Source organism: Oxyura jamaicensis, chromosome 4, assembly GCF_011077185.1.
Source record: "Oxyura jamaicensis isolate SHBP4307 breed ruddy duck chromosome 4, BPBGC_Ojam_1.0, whole genome shotgun sequence".
Classification (NCBI taxonomy): Eukaryota; Metazoa; Chordata; class Aves; order Anseriformes; family Anatidae; genus Oxyura; species Oxyura jamaicensis.
In genome coordinates this window covers 14,346,585-14,367,034 of record NC_048896.1, presented here as the reverse complement: position 1 = coordinate 14,367,034, position 20,450 = coordinate 14,346,585, and the positions used below count along the sequence as shown (strand labels likewise).

Genomic DNA, 20,450 nt, shown 5'->3' with positions numbered 1-20,450 from the left:
GCGATGAACAAAGAGAAAAAGAAGATAGAAAACACCCATTTTCTCCAGCACTTCAGGAGAAAATGTGTGCCTGCTGCTTCATGAAAGTACTGCTCTTATGTTTCACTCCTTTCCCTTTCATGATGATTTTTAAATCTGAAAAAGTAGCGGTCTTATCTGAATTGTACTGCCTCCCTCCCAGGAGGCACACATGCTTAATATTATTCTTTGTCCTGCGTTACTGCCAGTTTTCTGTGTCATTTATTTGGGAAGCATCATATTGTGATGTGCAAATTCATACTTTAACTAGTATTTAGTTCCTCGGGATATGTTGTGGACTAACTTAAGAGTCAGTGTTGGACCCAGTGAAGGGTAGGTTACAGCCCAGCCCAGTTCCACTGCATGACAGCCTTCCAAAACTCCAGCTTTTGCTCAGTGTCAGCAAATACTTGTTTCTTTTATGCCTAACTCTGCTTTTGCAGTAGTAAAACATGTGAACATGTTCTGAATTTAATATTCTATTAAAAATTATTATGCTACAGAACTACATTCCGAGCCATTCAGCTTGAACATGTTATGTTCGATTTACACATTGAATAACGTAAGAAAGACAGATTGTAGGCTGTAAAATTTGTAACACTGGGGGAGGATTATACATCACTTTCAGTTGCAGTAAATAAAAACACACACCACCATTATGCAAGACATTTATTTTCTGCCTTAAACAGATAAAAGCACATTTCTGATTTGAGGTAAACCGTTAGAAGTAGTTTGCAAAACACAAAGGCCATGACAAGACAGACTTGTCTCTAGACCTTCATTAGGTAGTTCATACAGTAACGCTTTATGCAAGCTATCTGGCTCAAACAGCTGCACTGTTCATTGGAAGGCCCAGTGTAACTGAAAGGAAAAACCATGAAAGTGTTAGGACTAAGGGAATGTCATTAGTTCTCACTGCAGTCGGTCTCAGGCACTTCAGCATGTTGTGTCAACATATTTATGAAAGTTTCTGTTGTGCAATGCGCTCTACTTCTGAACAATTTTGCCTAGTTCACACCTTCCCCTTCAGGACTCAGTTCATCATGTTGGTTGTGCTGCCGAGTTGAAACAACTCGGCAGAAGAGTTGAACCAGAGAAACTAAATAATGGGGAGCTATACCAGACAGGCACCCACGCAGAATCACCTGGACAAGAATCACATTTACAAGAGATCAACAAATCATTAGTTATCTGCTTGGAAATTTCTGGTAAAGTTATACAGATGTATTTTGGCTGATGACTGGGCCATTTTACATTTTTCCTCAGTCGCGCGTTTATTCAGCCTCCTTTGGTAGGAGACTAAGTTACATGGTTGGGACAAACCTAGTAATTAAGCATAGACATAAACTAAAAGAGCAAACAGGTGAAATGCAATTCAATAGTCAGTTCCCCCTGGTATAACATTGCTGGTTATGCATGAGATTTTGCCATTTCTTTTAATAGCGACATTCCAAAGCAACAAAAGCCTCAACACAGAAATGGCTCACACCACGTTTTATTATTTTGTACAGGAAACGTGTATAAGTTACACCGACCATAAAGGTTTTTCTGCTAAAGGTGCACGTACAAGAGTACTTGTTAATCATGCCATGCCAGCAAGTCTTTTTTAAGGCCTAAGAATCAACAGCAGCTGCTCTTACCCATTTAACTTAATTTTATTAAAATTCTTAGAACAGTTTTTTTTCTAAGAGAAATGAACAAATGATAGTCCAGGTAAGTTGCACTTCATTATTAACCTAGTTTTTAAGGATGCCTAGTTACACTCAGTGTCTAAGTAACATTTCAGATGTACCTTAAAAGTAAACTAAGAGTATTAATGCAGCTGCATGACTGAATACATCAGGTATTCATCTGTCCTTACTAATTTTGTAAGTATCTAAAAGTGATTAAAACTCAAAAAATCTTGGCCTTTTTTTTTAAGCAGTTAGTGTTTCATCTGTAAGCCTCTATGTAACTCCTTAAAACCCAGATTATCAGACGTAATATTGAATTATATTGCACCACAAATGAGTATGGTGCTTCATGAATGAGCAAACAAAATATGAAATTGCAGCTAAACTGAGCAACTTCCTTACGTGATTTTTTTTACTGCAAAAGCTGGTGGTACCGTACCCTTTCCTGGGGATATATATTTTTTAATTCACTACTGAATGTGCAGTCAATTCCTGGTTGCCAGGAATTGCCAACAACTTTGTCTAGTGGAAAGTGTCCCTGCCCATGGCAGGGGGGTTGGAATTAGATGGTCTAAAGTCTCCTCTAACCCAAACCATTCTGTGCTTCTAAAGGAATTACAACCGAAGGCCCAGATCCTGCAGAAGCGAACACTAAATTAATTTTAGTGGAATTTATGTTAAATATGTGAAGTTATTCATGTGCTTGTGTCCACAGTGCTAGGTTATTAATGAAAAACTGGATTTCAGCCCTACTCTGCCCTAATAGCGACAGAGTAAAATCAGTCCTTTATTGCAAAAGTTGCAATTTACTCTTGCACAGACATTTTTTGTGCATACTTCATATTATGCAAGTTTAAAGGAAGACATACTAGACCTTTACTAGTTTATCGCTGAATTTGAAAAGGAAGCCTAGAGCAATAAACCTGATTCACTGTAACGCTGGATTTTTTGTAAGCATTGTTGCTGTTGCAACTTGTAAAATGGAACTGGAATGTTACAAACGATCCCTTAAGATACAAAAATAGACTATTCCTCACTGCACTCTCTAGTCTTTCTTTGCATCTTGGGCATCCTTTTCTTCTTCATCAGAGTATACAGTGGGTTCTTCCCCATCCTTCAGCAGCTTACCAACATGGTGATACTTAACTGAAAATTGGAAGAAAAAAAAATATTAATTATTCTGCCCTAAAGATGTACTTTTTGTAACTCCTGTTTCTATTTCATAAATTAACAAGAAGCCTATATTGTAGTAGAACACCTCTGAGCTCCTTGTTGCGAACAGTGGGGAGAAGGAAAAAGAAAACAACAATAAACTACTTGAACTACTATTAGTGTTGTAGTAAATGTAAGAAATATGCAAAATGTATGAAATATAATTCTTCTATTGGCTAAGCCAGAAGATGAATTAATGTAAAGACACGTGAAAAATGAGGGACTCATCCAGCTAAAGAAATGGAATCATGGATTAATTTTCTTCCTGTGCCAAAGCTAATTTTTGAGTGCAATTCAGCATCAGTCTTGATGCCCAACTCTTGAAAAGTTAGATACAAATACTAGATTAGGTTAGAAATTTGATAACATAGTTCTGTTTTCTGGGACGTAGTTGTTAGCATCATAAAACAACCATTCGGTGTGACATGATTAACAGCCTTGATTAAGACAGAGCCAAAATAGCAGAGGCATGTCAGGAGCTCAGACCTTCTAATGACATGTGGAGAAAGCTCCATTCCAGCTAGTGATAGTCAATCTTTAATACTGGGTTTGAAAACAAAAAAAATGCTTGATTTTTACTATAGAAACTTTTAATGCAAAGTTCTTTGCATGTGCAATTTTTATCAAATATATATAAATCCTTTCATTAAGATAAATTAACTAATAGAATTATTTTCTGTCTTATCTGAGCAGAAATAATCCCTTTGGTGTTCACTGGCCTAAAAGGCAACATGAGATATGCAAGTTACTTTTCATCAATAAGATAAATCATAGAACAAAAAAAATAATGCCAGCAGGGTACAAGGTCAACACAACAATTTCCATAAAACCACGGTTTGATTTTCTTTTTGAGTAGCAAGTTGGGACACATGGCACTAAGCCTTTTAAAAACTTACACTGCTAAGCAGAGAAAAACAGGGCAACTACAAAAATGACTTCCTTCTGTTAATTTTATACCAAATGTCTCAAGTATGCAAGTTGCCTTTTTCCTCTGCTGCTCTGGTGATCACTGGTACGGTTACAGCCAGAGATGGCATTTGCCCATTCCTAATCATTTTGTGGGTAGAAGGTCAGCTGGGCAATTTTCCATGAATCTAATAAAGTCATCAGCAAGGCAATGCAGAATTACTTATAGTATAAAAGTTATAGCTATATCTAGCTATATCAGGAGCCCAAAGGGAAAAAGGCCTTGTTTAAGTGGTATTCAAAACTCCAAAGTAACCAAGAAGTAGTAATTCAAATGTTGCTCTTACTTCTGAGAAGCTTAATGTGACTTAAGCTTCATTTTTCAGAGCTTCAAATTTAATTGTCTTTATAGATGGTGTCTTAACTGTATCAGAGGTATGCTATACTTCCAATTTCTGTCAACTCTTTGGGTGATTTTACAGATCTTATGACAGAGTGTTTCCAACTCTCTAACTGTTCTGTAAGACACGGAGGGAAGATGCCTTACATTTCTCTTAATTTTTTGAATAACGAGAATTTTAGCTGGTAAACTGAGGCATTAACTCAAAAGTAAGCTTCCAGACCGATGCTTCAAATTAGTAACTGCCTTTTAACTGTTGCTTCCCTTATTACACGCTGGTTAGCTACTTCTTTGTAAGTAGGTTTAAAATTACTTACAAGTGAATTGTGACTCCCAGTCCCTCAAGGTCTCTTGCTGTGTAGCATTGAGATCAGAGAGGTCATCGTAGTCATCCCTCAGAGCCTCCTTATCCAGGCAGAAAGTGGCAAGACCTCGGGATGCATCTCTCCCAGCGAAAATCCCATACGGGCCCTCTTTAAAATGAAAACATAAACGTTATTACAGAGGCAACAGATGCTGTATGATCTTCAAGGATCAGAGTCTCCAGACTGAAACAGATTGTGAGTTCCTACCTTGACCTCAGGTTCAGAAGTATCTCAAACTTCTGAAATGTTTCCAGACTTTATTTTACTTGGTAATAAAGAAAAACAGAGGAAGAAGTCAAGAAACAGAACACTGGGAAGAGACAGCGAGTGTGTTGGAGCCTCTGGGCAACGAATCACGCAACAGTGTGTGAAACACAGAGTAAGAATAAGCATACAGATTGGGAAGGACATCCTCAGAAAGTGGAACAGAGGATAGATTTGCAAGCCTGAGGAGAAATTGAGGTTTTCTGAGAGAAGCCGTGGGATTAGAGAGCTGAAAGGATGACCTAACTGAAAATGTGGTAGCGATACTATAAAATACTAGCGTGGAAGTATTATCTATTAAAGCTTTCAAAATGCAAGATGAACTCAGATGACCAAAACATGAAGTTCACAGTGGATCAGGGATACCTTATCAAGGCAGACTCTTGCTAAATTTCATTACTCATTAACTTGCTTGCATGACAAGCATGTTGCAACTGGACATTGAAAGTTCTTAAGGGAGCTTAAAGAAGCTAGATGTGAACTCTGGTTACTGCACAGAGCCTCCCATCTTCCACACCTCCCACAGCAACCTTCTTCCAATACTCAAAGAGAATCTTACTTTTCCATTAAAAAGAAAACTAAATAGCCAGACATTGTGATGGTTTACATTTTATACGATGGGCAGCTTTTAATATTGTCCAGAAGGGTAACATCTACAGCATGGTTCTTAAATCAAGTGGGTTTTAGTAGAAACACAAAACTGTACAACTAACTCTGCTCTACGTATCATCTTGAGTGCTGCTGAACTCAAAGCTACAGCCCAGTATTACTTAGTGCCAGTCTCCTGTCTGTGTTTGTGCCACAATTAATAACCTCGTCAAGCTCCCTAAAGTCTCTTGCAGTGTTCTCCTTGTCTCAGAGTAGCAGACAGTGTGAGTGGTCACACCAGACAGCAGAAATTTTCAGACCTCAGTGAAGCATCTCAGGAGACCTCTGGTAAAAGTGGAGGCTATTAAACTCCTATCTATGTGCACACACGCCCCCACCTCAGCACCAGCTGCTCTGCAAAGCTTACTTCAATCTTTGCACTTCTCAAGTGCCTGTACCCCTGACAGAAAGCTGGTTTAACCTAAGCGGCTACATATTACTTTAAGTACAATGCAGTCCAGTAAGAGTTGGGAATGGAATGCAAACACCAAGAGGACACCCCACTTCTGCTGCCTGCCCTAACAGCTAAGGTAGGGGAAAATAAAAGAATAACGGCGCGATGCGGGCTAGCAGAGCTGGAGCCTTCCCAGGGCCGAGGCCCTGCCCTCGCCTCACAGCGGAGGCCCCCACACCATGCTGCGGGCCGCGCCGCCGCTCCCGGGGGCAGCTCCCCGAGAGCCGGAGCTCCCGGAGCCGGGCTCGCCCCGCCGCCCCTCACCGGGCCCGTAGAACTTCCTGGCGCGGGTCACGTCGAAGACCTTCCCGTTGACGGCCATGAGGATGCGGGGGTCGTTCCGGCCGTCGTAGGGCCGCAGCTCGGCCAGCGTGAAGTCGCGCCGCTTCATCTTGGGCAGCGGTGGCGGGTCTTCCTCGCCCGCCGGCACCGCGGGCCGCTCGCCCCGCAGGATCTGGTAGAGCAGGAAGAGGCAGAGGCCCAGAAGGCTCAGGTTGAGCGGGGAGCTCACGATCTCCATCAGCAAGCCGCCCCCCTCGCTGGCCACCACCGCCTCCTCGCCGGCCATCGCCGCCGCCGCCTCCTCACGGGCCATGGGCTCGGCGGGCTCTGAGGCGCGGGGCGGTGGCTTGCCGGAGGCGGGCCGGCTGGGAGGAAGGAGAGGGGCGGTGGAAGCCGGAGAGAGGCAGTAGGGGGCGCCGTGATGGCGGCTGCCCCGCCTCAGGAGCTCCGCGACCCGCCTCAGGAGCTGCACAGCCCGCCTCGAAGCGGCAAACGTGAGGAGAATGCCGAGCTCCAGGGGTTGTCCCTGTCAGGTAATGGCCCCAGCCCTCCGGCGGCAGCTCCTGAGGTGCTGCTTAGAAGGTGGCCGGCCGTAGGCTGCTTTATTCGGGCTTCTTGTCAAGGGAAATTTTGGTTGAGGAAAGCCTAAGGCGAAGGAAGTGCTGACACCTTCCCCTGTTTTATGCGGTGGTCGTGTGGAGCGCTGACTGCGGCTTGTTGGTGTCACCCCAACCAGAGTACCCACTGTGGAAAAGCAGAAGCCATTTTTACGGTATTTGTCTCTGTAAAAGTGAAATTCTGAGTATTTCTCTCCATAAACTGTGTCCTTACCACCATTTTTAACGAAAATAAATAAATATCCAGTCAGAGTATCGCTATACCCCCTGCACAGATCAGTAAGATCACTCAGGGTACACGCAGGGAGGAGATGCAGTGTGCTAACCTTATAGCTTGGCAGGTGGTTCAGATGATTGCTTCAGTGGGTAAAGGCTGTTTTAACAGGAACCTGTCACTGGGACATTCACTTAAGTACAATCAAATGCAGTCCATTTCATTTATTTCCTAATTGTCAGGAATTTTAACTCTGTGTGCTGCCAGGACTGCTATTGAAGAGTTTTGCCTTTGGGATGCCCCCGAGACCTCTCAGTTGTACAATCTTTAAACATATTGGCTCTGCCCTTGCAAGGTATGGTGTTTGGTTCCACCTGCTGTCTCATTTGGGAAGCTCCGTGTTTTATTGATCAGCACTTGTGCCTTGATATATGCTGACTTTTGCTTCCAGCTGCTGTGTAACTTGAAAAACTCCTTGTTTTGTGGGTCTGGTGGCAGAAACTTGTATTTGGTAATAAGGCAGGTCTGGGTTTTGATCCTACTTGGGATACTAGATAAATCTCCTAAACTTCAGCATTATTAAAACAAGGAGCTGTATTACCTAACTGGGACTTAATTCTGGTCGGCACCGATACAAAACTATTAGATTTTGTCATGTTGATGTTTACATGTTAGAGGAATAGATGTGGAAACAGAAATTTATGTGGAGATTTTTCTTTCATTGCTTACATTTTATTCAAGACAGAGAAGAAACCCAAACTCCAAAGCAACACCAACCCTGAATTTGACCATGAACCAGGCACTGAAGGGAGGGAAAATGCCTAGTATCCTAGAGAAACCATGCGAGGACAATTCATTCTTAGATAAAGGAAGGCCAGGAAACATTGCCAAGATTGATAGGATCTCAAGTTATTTCCCACACGAGCACTGGTACTGCAAATTAAGTTGCCAATTTCAAGTTTGTTTTTTTTTTTTTTTTTCCTTCTAGCATATCCCAAAATATTCATATACCTCAAAATGCATGCTATTTGGAAAAAAAAAAAAAAAGATATTTAAAAATAAATGGACATAAAGAGTTATGATACATCACTGGGGATTATCTACATTCACAGGGCCTTTGTTGTGCATTTCTTGCTAGCACATTTATTTGGCAGTACATTTCAATGGCGCTGAAGTTTAAGTCAGAACTGAGTTGGCCCCATCTCCAGTTAAATGCCACAGGCATTAGCTATGCTCCCACACATTTTTTTTTCTTACCTTTCTGTAGACAACAATAGTTTCCTTCCTGAAACCATTCTGTTAACAACATCCCTGAGATAGGGCGATAAAGCGGTCCTGACCAGTTCTCTTTGTCTTTACTGAAGAAAACAGCATTGCAACTTAAAACTTTCATATCCTTAAAAATCAAAGGAAACAAGTAAACCAAACAGTTTTAAAGTTTTTTATCATTATTATTATTTTTATTTTTTTGATAAGCAGTATAAATTTGTTAGAGATAAAGCAAAATTAGCTCTGCTCTACCTCAAGCATTCTTCTTACTGCTCTGTTTTCACTTTAGAAATTGTCTGGTATACTTAATGAATCTTTTAGAGCCCATTTTATGCTTCTAAACAAAGCAAGCTTTGTCTGGGTTCCCCATGATACACTTTACCTTGGCAGATGATATGGGGACCGCTGCTGCCAAGCTGGTATCTCGCTCTTCTTTTACTGACTAGTGCCAACCTATGCCAAGAAAACAGAACCCCTCCCTAATCTGCAGAGGTCCTGCAGGCCAAACATTCTCTTAATGTTGGCAGCAGACATTGCGTTAAGCTGTTGCTGGAGTGGGTCTGTTCCAGGTACAGAGAGCGGGCACCTGGCCTAGGAATGTCCTGAATTATGTCTAGTCCTCAGATCAAAAGCATAGGGCGTCTTTTTGCTGGGCTTTTTATTTTGTTAAATATCCATCTCCGTCACATCACTGTTTATTATTACAGTTACATCTTCTGACTGTTTAGCTGTGTTCCTTGCCATCCAGCTAAGTGCTAGAAGAAAGAACCCTGTACTATGAGGATGACAGTGTGCTGAAGGCTCTCAAGATCCTAGTGATACATGGCTAAACATCTGCAGCATAAAACAGCTCCAGATGAGATTTTTTTTTACCAAGTTTTAGAAAAAGCCTCAGAGAGGTGCACTGGAAAGGCTCAGAAGGAAAAGCCTGCTGAAGAACTTATTTCCTCAGAAATATACTGATGTGAGCTTGCAACTCAAATCCTTCCCCTGTAGCATCACCAGCCCTGTACTCACTTGTCAGGCTGCCAGGGCTGCGCCTTCTGGCTCAGTCATGCTGAACAGGACCGACGGTCACCGTGACAAGAAGGCTCGCTTGGTCAGTTTGTACAGCAACCGCACCAGGACGTGGGGGAGAAGTCTCACTGCCTTTTAACTGTAGGAGAAGGTCCAGGTGAGAACTCTCAGTTTTGGCTCCTTTTTAGAAAGGCAGCAGATGCCAAAACCAATCTGGACAGGCTGGAGATACTTCTGAAAGAGGCAAGGAGAACTAGAAAATGCAAGTCTGTATGATTCCTGCAGTGTAACAGTCTCCCTGGAAAGCACGCTGATTGACAGACAGTAAATAAAATCCCTCGCTTCCTGAAAATAACTCCTTGGATTCTCTTAGAGGTCCGATGAGCCAGGAGTTTTTTTGTATGGAAAATAACTGGATGACATGAAGGAAGCAGCCCATTCACAGAATGAGTCAAATCAGAAGTGCTGTTTCGCAGTAGGATCTGTTATTCTCTCTGTCCCAGTGGCGTCAGGTAGGGGAATTATACCCACTGCATGTACACGCGTCCTTCACAAGGCCCACGTTTTGTTTACACTGGTACATTTGCTTAGCATTTCTGAGTGCAGAGCCATCTCTGCTTGTGCCATTATGTCCCTGGACCAGCTATTCCTCTGCCGCTCTGCTGGTGTGCCATCTCTGCTATGGAGCAGGCCATTCTGTTTCTATCTGAATTGACACCCAGCCACAGCATTAATAGGTGTAGTGGTTAGAAGAAGGGAAGTATCAATAAACTAGGATGGCAGAGTTTTCTAGGTGTAAGCTTGCAGCATTTTAGTAACAGAACTGCAACGAGATGGGCATGGATTCTCATCTCAGTGTGAGTGGCATTTCTGTGTAGCTGAAATCTGCTTCTAAGACCCCCAGTTGAGTACAGAGGAGGGTGGTTTGGCTACCTTTGTTTGCTCTGCTTTAGTTAGGTGGCCAAATCCAAAGCAGCACAGATGAGTAGGGATGCTGAGTAAAAAGAAGGTGGCAGTAGTAGTAAGACAGACATGTGGAAGGAATATCACTTGCTTTTTTTTTCAAAATCAGCTAGGTGCCTGGTCTGATTAGACATGCTTCCAGGTACAAGCCAGACTTCTGTCTGTTGCACACATGGTTTTATCTTTGATTTTCTGATTTTATTAAATGGTTGAAGACAGTTCAGTCATGCTTGGTTTGGACATGCAGTTAGCTTGCCAAGCAGCCATCCAGTGGAACCCAGTTTTCAACACACAGTAGGGAAGCTTTGCCTTTGTTCCCACCTTGTCTCTTTTTCTTTGGAGCCAGTTTGTGGTGGTGGCAGGAGAAGAGCGGCAGAGGGAGCATCGCAGGCATGAAGCCCACAGCAGGCTGGAAAGGGCCGCTGTGTCGCTTCCTTCGTGCTTGGTTTGCTCATACAGTCTGTGGTGTAAGAGCATGATCTCACTAACAGCTGTGTGCAGGAGCGAAGCCACACAGCAAATCTCATGAATTTCCTGCAATGCAATTCTTGTGCTTGTAGGAGTGGCTCAGGTAAGGGCAAGCATTTTCATCAAGGTAATGAGTTTTTCATCAAGGTATGACAGGGAGTATGCAAGGGTCCCTGCAAACCACCTCCAGGCTTTTCTACCGCCTGGTCCAACTGCTCTTCTGGTAGGGCTGTTCAGAACTGTGCCTTCCCCTTACAGCTCTGTGCTCTCTCCTTGTGCCACATCCTGCAGCAATCTCTGAGTGAGCAGGCTCCTCTGCTGGACCTCCACCACCAGCAGAGCTCCTCTGATGCAGATTGAGATGGGTTTTTGGTAATTGCAGCCCTGGTGCAGAGGACTGGAGAAGTGGAAGGAGGTGGCCTAGAACACGCATTCTGATCCCCTTGGGTTTACGGTCACTGTGGGTCTTTACACTTTGTGTTGTCTTTTTGGTGGACACAGAAGGAGGTTACAGATAACCTGAAGTATACCAGTGGGACCCTTTTAAACAGTCTTAGCAAAGAAAGCATAGAGGCACCATCCGTTATTAATAGCTTCATGAACGCAAGTTTTCTATTTGTTTTTCTCTCACACAATACATTAAATGATAAATAGGACTCCTGCATCTTCGTAGATCCATTTTATGATGGGAAATACAAATATACATGACTCTTGCTGTTATAAAACAAATACAACTGCAAATTTATGCAGCTATGTATGTATACTACATCCTTTTTCTGCTATGCAAAGCCAAGTTATTTAGCTTTTACATGAACCCAAATTAAATTTCTCAGTTTTCTAAAGTCATTGCGGGTTGGAACACCTTTCCACTTAGGTTCTTTGGTGGTGGTTCCATCGGAGATCTGATGGAAGTTCTCTGAAATTTCTCAGATTCCTGTGACCAAAAAGATGGAGGTATGCCCAGTGCCGATTTGATGACTCAAAACTATTTGTCCTTTGGAACCCACAGCACAGGTTTTTGGCTGTATTCAGGCATTTGGGAAGCAGTTACTTCTCTAGACTTTTCATGAGTCTTTCTGGGAGCCGGTAAGCACAGATTTAACCCACAAAGTTAAGTTTTGCAACTTAAGAAGTTTTACTGGAATTGGCTTCTTTGACACAGCTAATGTTTCTCTGTGCTGGAAATGTGGTTTAATTTACTGGTCAGAGAGTGTGTTGCAGACAAAAGCACAACTAGGTTTTCTTTTACCAGAAAAACATGTGGGACAGTCAAAGAAGAAATGAGAAATCGTGCTTGATCCAAAGACCCACTTAGGCTCATTTATTTAGGATTTAAATAAATTTATTTAGAGTCCCAGGGTTATGTAGAATGTTTCACAAGAAAGCACTGTGCACGTGCAAATACTGGGTGTTGCTTATTGTTTAATAGCTGGAAAAATGTGTGCAAAATGAACAATACTTTGTGTAGGTGGGAGAGAGCCTAGTATGTTTAATACAAGCAAACACATCTTTAATCCTTACTGCCTAATGTCTGCTAAAATCCACTACAACTTAGACCAGAAAGCTTACTGTATCTGATACTGTTGTTGTATGTTAGAGATTCATTCATATATGTGTATTTATTTACGTGAACTCTTACTGTGCAAACAAAGACAAACTACACATGGGTTCAGCAAACTAGGGAATTGATTTTTTTATTTTTTATTTTTTTCCCTAAGGATTTTCAGTAATCCTGATGTTTGTGCTGAGGACAGTGTGTGCAGTGTGGTTGGTCTCAATATCTTTAGTTATATAACATAAATGCCTGCTGTGCAGTAAGTCACGCAGGGGACAGAGCAGTGTGACTGCAGTCCCTGCTGTACCTCAGACTGCAAGCCTGGGCGACAATACGAGGGGCTGAACTCAGTGGAAAGACTCTCGCCGATCCTAATGAGCTCTGGATATGGCCCAGACTCGAGCAGCAGTGGCTTGACTTTATTGGAATGCCACCAGCAGCATGTTGAGTCATGCGCACACAGATGCATACACATCCTCTTAAAGTCTAAAATAGCTTGCAAAAGCAATGCCAACGCCACGAGCAGAGATGCCATTTGAATTTCATCAGTTTCTTCTAAATTAATTCAAAAACATTGTGTGAGATTTTGTTACTTGACTTTGGTTTTTGTGGAAATGTACTCCTATCCCCCTGGCATTCCCTCTGATAAGTTTCTAGAAAACTGCCAATTCTGCTGCCAGTTTAAGCTCTGTCTATTGTGTAGTTTAAGCATAAAGCTACATCCATTTCTCTCCATCTGGAGAGGCTTATCTCTGTATCTTTGGTTGACAGCTCGTATGTGCAATGGAAGGAGTGCTACAGGTTGGAACTTGAAACCATTGCTTTGGCGAGCAGCAGACTCTTAAGATTTGCAGCTGGTGGTATTAACAAGGATTGTTTTAACTAATGTTCCTCTCTCCTTGTTGCAAACTACTGCAGTTTCCCTGTAAATCTCATGAGATCTCCTCAGGTCATAACTCACACAGCCAAACGGTCGTGCAAGACTCTAAGCCTTCTTCCAACCAGGCAAAACTGCCAAAATGCATACACAGCCACAGAGCTTGAAAGCAGGACCTGTAGTGACTCAGAAACTGAAATACCAAATACTATTTTCAAAATACCCACTTGTTTAAGCCACTGCTTAGTTGTGCTGACTCAGGAGTGTTGAATTTGGGGTGGCTGTCCTACTGTAAGCTCTTAAAGCTGTAGGTAGTAAAGAGGATCTTATTTCACAGCTCCTCTTTAAATTGCTCCTTAAAAGTCTGTGGGGGAAAACAGAGGTTAGTGCACATAGTTTTATTTTGCTTACAACTTTGATGCCCTCCCTAGGGCTAACATCAGCAAAATGGTATGTCAAGGAGTTAGACTCTCGTGCTTTCACTGCCATTCTTTGGATTTTCTGTAGTTTGCAGCTGAATGTGTGTTTTCCTTTCTCCCAGTTTACCCTTTGCAAGAGCAGCTTTGTGTTCCAGTAGGATAAGTGGGAAGGATACCTGCCAGCACCAAAGGCGTTCAGGCTGCTGCAGTTTGGCTGATTGCTTGCCCATCTTTGTTCTTTTGTGTGCCACAGTGTTTTTTTTTGTTCGTTTTTTACATAATAATAATAGTTTCTATTAGAGCTGTAGCCCATACCGTGTGATCTGGGGATGTTTGCCTTACCCTAGCCCACGGTACCTGGCAAACCAGCATCTCTTCCTAAGCCTCTTGCTGCCTCACAGGCAGATAACAGGGGTCTGAAGCTCTTCCTCACCTGCCAGGATAAAACCTATCCCTCCAGTTCAAGGAGCTGTTTCTGTATATTCCGAAGCACTGCTAATGACGGGCAGGGGAAGGTTTACAAAAGAGGCATTTCTCAACCTTCTTTCTGTCAAAGCAGTGCCAGGATTTCTGCATTTGCCCTCTATTTTTTTTTTCTGTGTGCGTGGCACATTTCATTACCGCAGTGGGAAGAAGTGAAAGGGTGAGGGAAAGAAAGCTAGTTGTGTGGTTGGCATGGCATCTGACAAATGGTCCACGAGCTTCTCTGTAAATTTCAACTGTAGTCCCATATATATGGTGTAATTATCCAGGAACATGCTACAAGCTGGGAGTGTGTATGAGCGTGCTTCCTTGCCTTTTTTTTTTTCTTTTTTTTTTTTTTTTTTCTTTTTCCAAGCTATACATTTTGTATGAGTCTGCCAGGAAATGATTTAGCTCCTCATAGGGAGCTTGTGGATTTATATAACTGACTCTAAATCGTATTTAACAAAGGGAGATAGGAACCTGATGTTAGTAGAGAAAGCCTCCTGTGCATTGGTAAAGCAGCCACCTGGAGGTGCCATTTCAGCACTGCTCAGCGTGCCGTCGGGATGGCAGTTCTTTTCAAAATTCTTCATTCTTTCTTTGCAGATGTATTATGAAAGACCATATTTACAGATGCATAAAGATTTAAGTTTTAAATATTTTGGTCCTTTGAAAGAGACTTAACATGCAGTTATTCCACGTCAGAGCACATTTCAAAACCACAATGTATTTGCTTCCTCTTAAGAACTCAAGAGCACTAATGGTACCGTAAGCAGAAGCACATGAGGCTGTTTCTGTACATATTGTTAGCTACTAGCATGTACTTCTTCAAGCAGTGATTTTTTTTTTTTTTAATGCTCCTTTTCTTTTTTTGGGATCTAGCTTTTGTACGTTATCATTTTGTTGCTACTGTGATGTCTGAAGAGAAGATTTAATGAGTGTTAAACTCCTAAAGCTGTGGATTGTGCAATAATTAAAAATGCTATCTCATTGTACAAGAAAATATATTAAAATATTAAGATTCTTAAATCAGCTTAGAGCAAGAAATCTGAGTCAAGGAAAGTCTATCATTTATCTCAGTTCTTGCTTTAGTTGATTTGTTAAGCTCCTAGACTATGCAAATGGGTTTATGTTATCTTTTTAATGAGAAGCAGTGTAAAACCATGTTAAATAGAGGGGAAGCGAAAAAAGGGAGGGAGCCAGTCCTGATTATTGTGATGAGCCTGAAGAAACTGTGTTATAAACAATGTCACCACAGTTTTTGTAGAAATGAAAAGGAGAAAGAAAAGGAATATGAGAAATGCAAGTGCTCTGATTCTGGTGATTACATTTCTTCTTCTCTGCTGGCCCTCCACCTGTGGCCACCACTGCTGCTCTTCATTCTGCAGTTACCACGGGTATAAAAGCTTCATCTCTACCATGAGCTGCACAGCATCAGCAGTCGTGTACCCTCCTTCCTCCAAAGGAGAAACAGGTCAGATTTTGGAGGTGGTGTAGTTCCGGTGAAAGGGGCATTACACGTGTAGTGTATGTGGGACTCTTCAGAGCTGATGTATTTGCTGTTTTTCTAACAGCCTCTGATCAGAATGAAAGCTTCAGCATATCAACATTTTTACTGGTAGTTGTTTACAATATTCAATGACATTTCCCTAGGATTTTTTTTATATTATTATTTTTGTTAACATCTTATTATGTTTATCAATTACATACAAATTTGCAGTGAAATAAATTTGCATGGTCTAGGAGAAAAATCCAGAAGTCCTATTAGTGTTGTACTTGCCTCAGTTAAAATACCAAATCTCATCCACAGCGAGGAATATATTATAGCATAGGTATTCTGTAACTGAGAGGGCAGTGCAAAGCCATTTTCCATCTCGTAATCTAACTCAGGAACCTTTTGTAGCTTTTAAATACTATCCAGTCTGTAATTCGCATTATGTGTAAGTATTCCTTAATAAAAGGAGGTCTTGCGTAGCATTTCTGTGTCCAACTGTAGCTGAATGCAAACCAAGCGTACCTTTTGGCTTCACACTAGCTCATCTGCAGGCAGCGCAGAGTCCCTTGAGGGCTCCGGGAGTCCCACACTGGGCAGTATTGGCTGTATTGCCCTCTGGGCTCTGTTCAATACCAGTGTCAGCTGGTGTTTCACTGGGTGGAAACTGCTGAAATGGCAGGAGTCTGGTAGCCAGGAGTCAGCCCATGAAGTGATGCCAGCGGACCTCAGGTGTTTGGTGTCTGAAGGCCAGCAACAGGGCTGGAGTTTCCCAGTACCCCTGGTAGGGCAGAAAGACACTAAAGCAGCGGACTTCCATTTGTCATGACTCTTAACTAGCTTTTTCAGCTCCTGTGGGTCCTGTGGTGATAGGGGACCCATCAGCTCAGTGCGCTGCTCAAGTGTACGCCCAGCCCTGTGGTCATGCCCTTCAGAGTGGGAAGGACCAAGGAGAGATCCAACCTAAGCACATGGTTCAGTGACTCAGAATATAGCCTATTCAATAGTTTTAGGTAAATTTCTTCTTCAATTAGCATATTTCCTGCGTCTAGATATTTATCAGGTTTTTTTTTTCTCCTTCCCATTATGATGGGACCAGAGCCAACATGTTTAAGAGACCATCGGGAGCAAAGTGTGAATATTTAAAGATTCCCAGAACTTGAATCGGAGTGATGCGTCACACTGCTGCGTAAGGACTCTGCTGGAGTATGGGACTGTTCTGGTGAAATTGGCTCGAGACGGGGTATATTTTATTATGTGATGATTTTAAAACTCTGGACAGGCTGGGCCAAATCATGAGGTGGAGTCATTGATTTCTAATTTAACCCAGCATTTTGATGCCAGTGATTCTGTAAGAGTTCCCACAGCTGACGGCTGGCTAGTGAACTTAAAGTTATCTTAGATATTTATAGGGTGCCTATTCTTGTAGGGGCTTTCTGGCTGTCCTTATTGAGTGAGGGAGGATGGGAAAAGACTCTAAAAGTCTGTTCCAGGCACCAGGAACTTTGGGTTCAGTTGCAGTTTATGGCTTCTGGAATAGTCACTGAGTTACTCAGCCTCAGTTCTCCCAGCTGTATCTGCAGCATGGAGTAATACTCCGTCCTGTGCAGAGGGACACAGCTCTGGTGCTTGTGATTAATCTTGCAGATATCAAGTGGTGGGAGTAAATTTGTTGTTACTCAGTACGTTCTTCTTATTTTGCAGGCTGTGAAATGAAACAGATACTGCATTCGTGCCTTTATACAAAGGAACGCTAACAAAGAAAGAGATGTTACCATTGCCTACTAATTTGAGTTAAATGTCAACAGTATGCAGTTTTGACTTGTATTTTTCTGTTCATTTCCCTTTGGAGCTATAAAGCCTGCAGGCAGGACGTTCTGGGACCTCACTGCCCTTCTCTGAAGGTTAATGGTCATTTTATCTTTAGCCTTGTGTTTGCAGGCACTGGAGTCAGACAGCCCTTTCCTCCAAACTGTGCTTCCGTGATTTCCCGCATTATTACTCCAGCCGACAGCCGGGGAGATGGGATCTGAGATGACCTTCACTTCTCAATTTTTATTTCGGTGGCGATAGAAATTCAGGATGCTGATGGTTTTAGGAATATTTTTCCAGATGTGTGAGTCCCTGGTTCTCGTCTTGCTTATACCTGTACAAACAAATCAGGAGTAATTCTGTCGGAGAGGTGGGCCGACATTAGTGCAAAACTAATATACATGGGAAGTCATTAAACTTGATTGCTATTCACAGCGCAAGCATTACTGGCAGTGTAGATCTGATCTGTCTCCAAGGGAGCTTGGAGTGTTGCAAGGACATTGACTGGATCTATCCCTAGAGGGGAAGAATGGGGTGTGGAGAACTCAATTCCTTATTCAAGTTGTCTCAGGATATTTGTTTAGACTCGGTAACTGTTACCTCTGATGTTCAACATCTAGACTAGGCAGTGATCCATGTGCCTGTAGCTACGTAGTGTTCTCACGTTTCTTTCCAGATGGTCTTGCATATTGGTGCCTGCCTGGACACCGAGAAGGAAAAGTTGTGTTGTTGGAACCTAATGTTTTTTAACATGGTATTTTCTTAAGTCAGAACGGGTAGAAATAGAGCTCCTTTGTTCAGCTTCTGCGCTACCCGAACTTAGACAAAAGAACTACAGTTTCCCCGTATATAAAATATTGACCATGCTAGTATTTTCACAGGAAATACCAAGCTCTTCCACTGTGTCAAAAAATAAAAATCTGCTTTTCATTCAAACTCATTAAAATTTTAGAATTTAGATTTATGGTCTTGGATGGAAAAAAAGCAGATACATGAGAAGCAGCACATCCTGGCTATATTGTCTATATTGCAAATCAGTTGTTGTAAATTTGTGAAATGTCAAACAAACACCTCTCTGTATTATTTGTTTGTTTTCTGACACTGAAGTCTGAGGTTATATTTGTGATCCTGGTGCAAATATCTGGGAAATTACCTTTGGAATGACACATGGTCTGACCTTCATCTCCAGATAATCCAGGAAGAGCTCATGGTTGTGAGGACACAGAGGAGGCACAGACTAGAGAGGACAGATTTAGCGTACCGGTATCTCTTTTGCCATATTTCAGAAATCAGTAGTGCACTGGGTACACCGTACTGAGGTTTATCTTCACTCCTTCCTCAGAGGTAAAGATAGCATGCTAGTGGTAAACTGTAAGAAACAGTTCATACTCGGAATTAGCAAACACTAGAATCAAAGAGATATGTGTATTGCTGCTTCCTTTGAAATGTTCTTTTTATTGAAGGAGATTGCAGAAAGACATCTAACAGGGAAGAAAAGCAACAACAACAAAAATCCCCCAAATCCCAGGCATTGCACACAGAGTGTAAAACCAGACATAATCAGATCAACATACAGTAATTAGACTCCAGAGCAAGTATCATGGCCAATTCTTCGGGCTCACATGCATGAATAAAAAGCTGATACAGGGCACAGTTAGAGGCCCCTGGCTATACTCTACTTTCAGAGATAGGAGGAAAATGAGGGTCAAAACCTAATATTAATCACAGATGGATGTATAAACTCGGAAGGGCAGAAATCCTCTTATCTCCATTTCTTTGTTTTCTGCAGCGTGCTGTGTTTGATTCCAGCCCGGTTTGTTTACAGCTCTGATAGTGCAGCTTTTAACAGCGATGCATATTCAGTTGTTTATTATTGAAGGGTTTTCACTGAAACTCCCCAGTCCAGGTCCATTTGCCAGCCCGGGAATCTGACTTGTAAGAAAGTTAAATCTGTTTCTGCTTCAGGAAGGTGTTCCCTGATAGTCACATTTATGTTAGCACACAGTTAAACAATCCATGTGCCAAATGCAAAGAGAATTGTGGTATGAAGTGGCTTTCAATATTATGGTTTGATTTCTTTGCAGGATTTATTACAGGTTATAATGGAAGGAATGTTCTACATAGAGGTCGGCTGGAACAGCACAGTTTTAGGAATGCTTAGGCATGATCAAGTGCAGCAGAACATTTAGTCTGAAAGTTCTCAATGAACCTAGCCTTCATTGCTTAATGGTAACGGCACGAGAACTGGAAGCTAGACTTGGATTTTGCTGGATTTGTCCCAAATACCTCATTTGGTGTCCAGACACTGACTGGCTTGCTTATTCAGAGTTAAACAAATAAACTGAAAAATCATTTTTTTGAGAGCTCGCAGCCCTGCCCTCAAAGGAGGGGAGGCACCGTGCAGCTGCATGGCTCCAGCTGCGTGGAGGGATGCAGGAGGGCACGTGGTGCTTGGGCTGGCCGTAGCAGGGAATGGTGGCAAGAGGCAAAATGGGCTGCTTCAGTTTATCCAGCCCCATCCCCTCTCCTCCCAGCAAATGCCTCACCCCAGCTTGAGAACTGCTGCAAGGTTGGCAAGGGCAGGGCTGCAAAATGCTCGTGTACTGTGTGCAGAGCTCCATGGCCTGGTGCTTTCATGGTGACCCCAGGAAACCGAAGTGTGCCTTGTGATGCAAGAAGTCCATTCAGAGACACCAAAATGTACTGGAAATTTGCAATGCTGTGGTCTATCAGTTTCTGGTAGGATTTCTATTCCTACCCCTACAGTTGCATGGTGAAAAATCCAAAGGAAACTTTTGTCTCTTTCTGAAGATAGGTTACAAAACCAATAATCTGACAGCCATCTTTAAGCACAGTTTGTGAATTGTGTATTATCACAGCTGTGTGACGCCTGGTCCATCCCTGCTGCTTTGCACTGTGCACGTGTCCTGATTCCACTCAGGCCAGCTTCGACTGGGCATTTGAGAAGCATGAAGTGTTTGCTGCCAGAGAGCCGGGAGGTGAGGACATGGTCAGCCCTTGGAGATCTGGCTGCAAGAGGCAGCAAGAAAAGCAGTAGAT

General features: G+C 42.5%; 2 protein-coding genes across 7 annotated transcripts in view; one reads left to right on the top strand and one right to left on the bottom strand.

Annotated features, from left to right (window-relative positions):
• Window positions 1-672: 672 nt before the first annotated feature.
• On the bottom strand, window positions 673-6,596 carry PGRMC1 (progesterone receptor membrane component 1). Of its 2 annotated transcripts, XM_035323455.1 has the most exons (3): window positions 6,205-6,574; window positions 4,527-4,682; window positions 673-2,837 (listed from the first exon to the last, which is right to left on the bottom strand). In XM_035323455.1, exons 1-3 carry the CDS (start codon window positions 6,533-6,535, stop codon window positions 2,737-2,739), a joined length of 588 nt encoding a protein of 195 aa, XP_035179346.1. In that variant the 5' UTR covers window positions 6,536-6,574; the 3' UTR covers window positions 673-2,736. The 2 variants fall into 2 exon arrangements, with proteins under 2 accessions (XP_035179346.1, XP_035179347.1); XM_035323456.1 differs by lacking the exons at window positions 673-2,837; window positions 4,527-4,682 and adding an exon at window positions 5,908-6,126 and having other exon boundaries at window positions 6,173-6,596.
• Window positions 6,597-6,630: 34 nt separating this feature from the next.
• KIAA1210 (KIAA1210 ortholog) overlaps window positions 6,631-20,450 on the top strand; it is a 61,281-nt gene continuing 47,461 nt past the window's right edge. Inside the window, exons 1-2 of one of the 5 annotated variants that reach the window (XM_035323432.1) lie at window positions 6,631-6,755; window positions 7,296-7,408. In XM_035323432.1, coding sequence (XP_035179323.1) covers window positions 7,350-7,408 — 59 coding nt within the window. In that variant the 5' untranslated portion in view covers window positions 6,631-6,755; window positions 7,296-7,349. Of the gene's footprint in view, window positions 6,791-7,295; window positions 7,409-9,029; window positions 9,497-16,735; window positions 16,768-20,450 lie in introns of those variants that run through there. The other 4 variants (XM_035323431.1, XM_035323437.1, XM_035323429.1 and 1 more) reach the window with 4 other exon arrangements.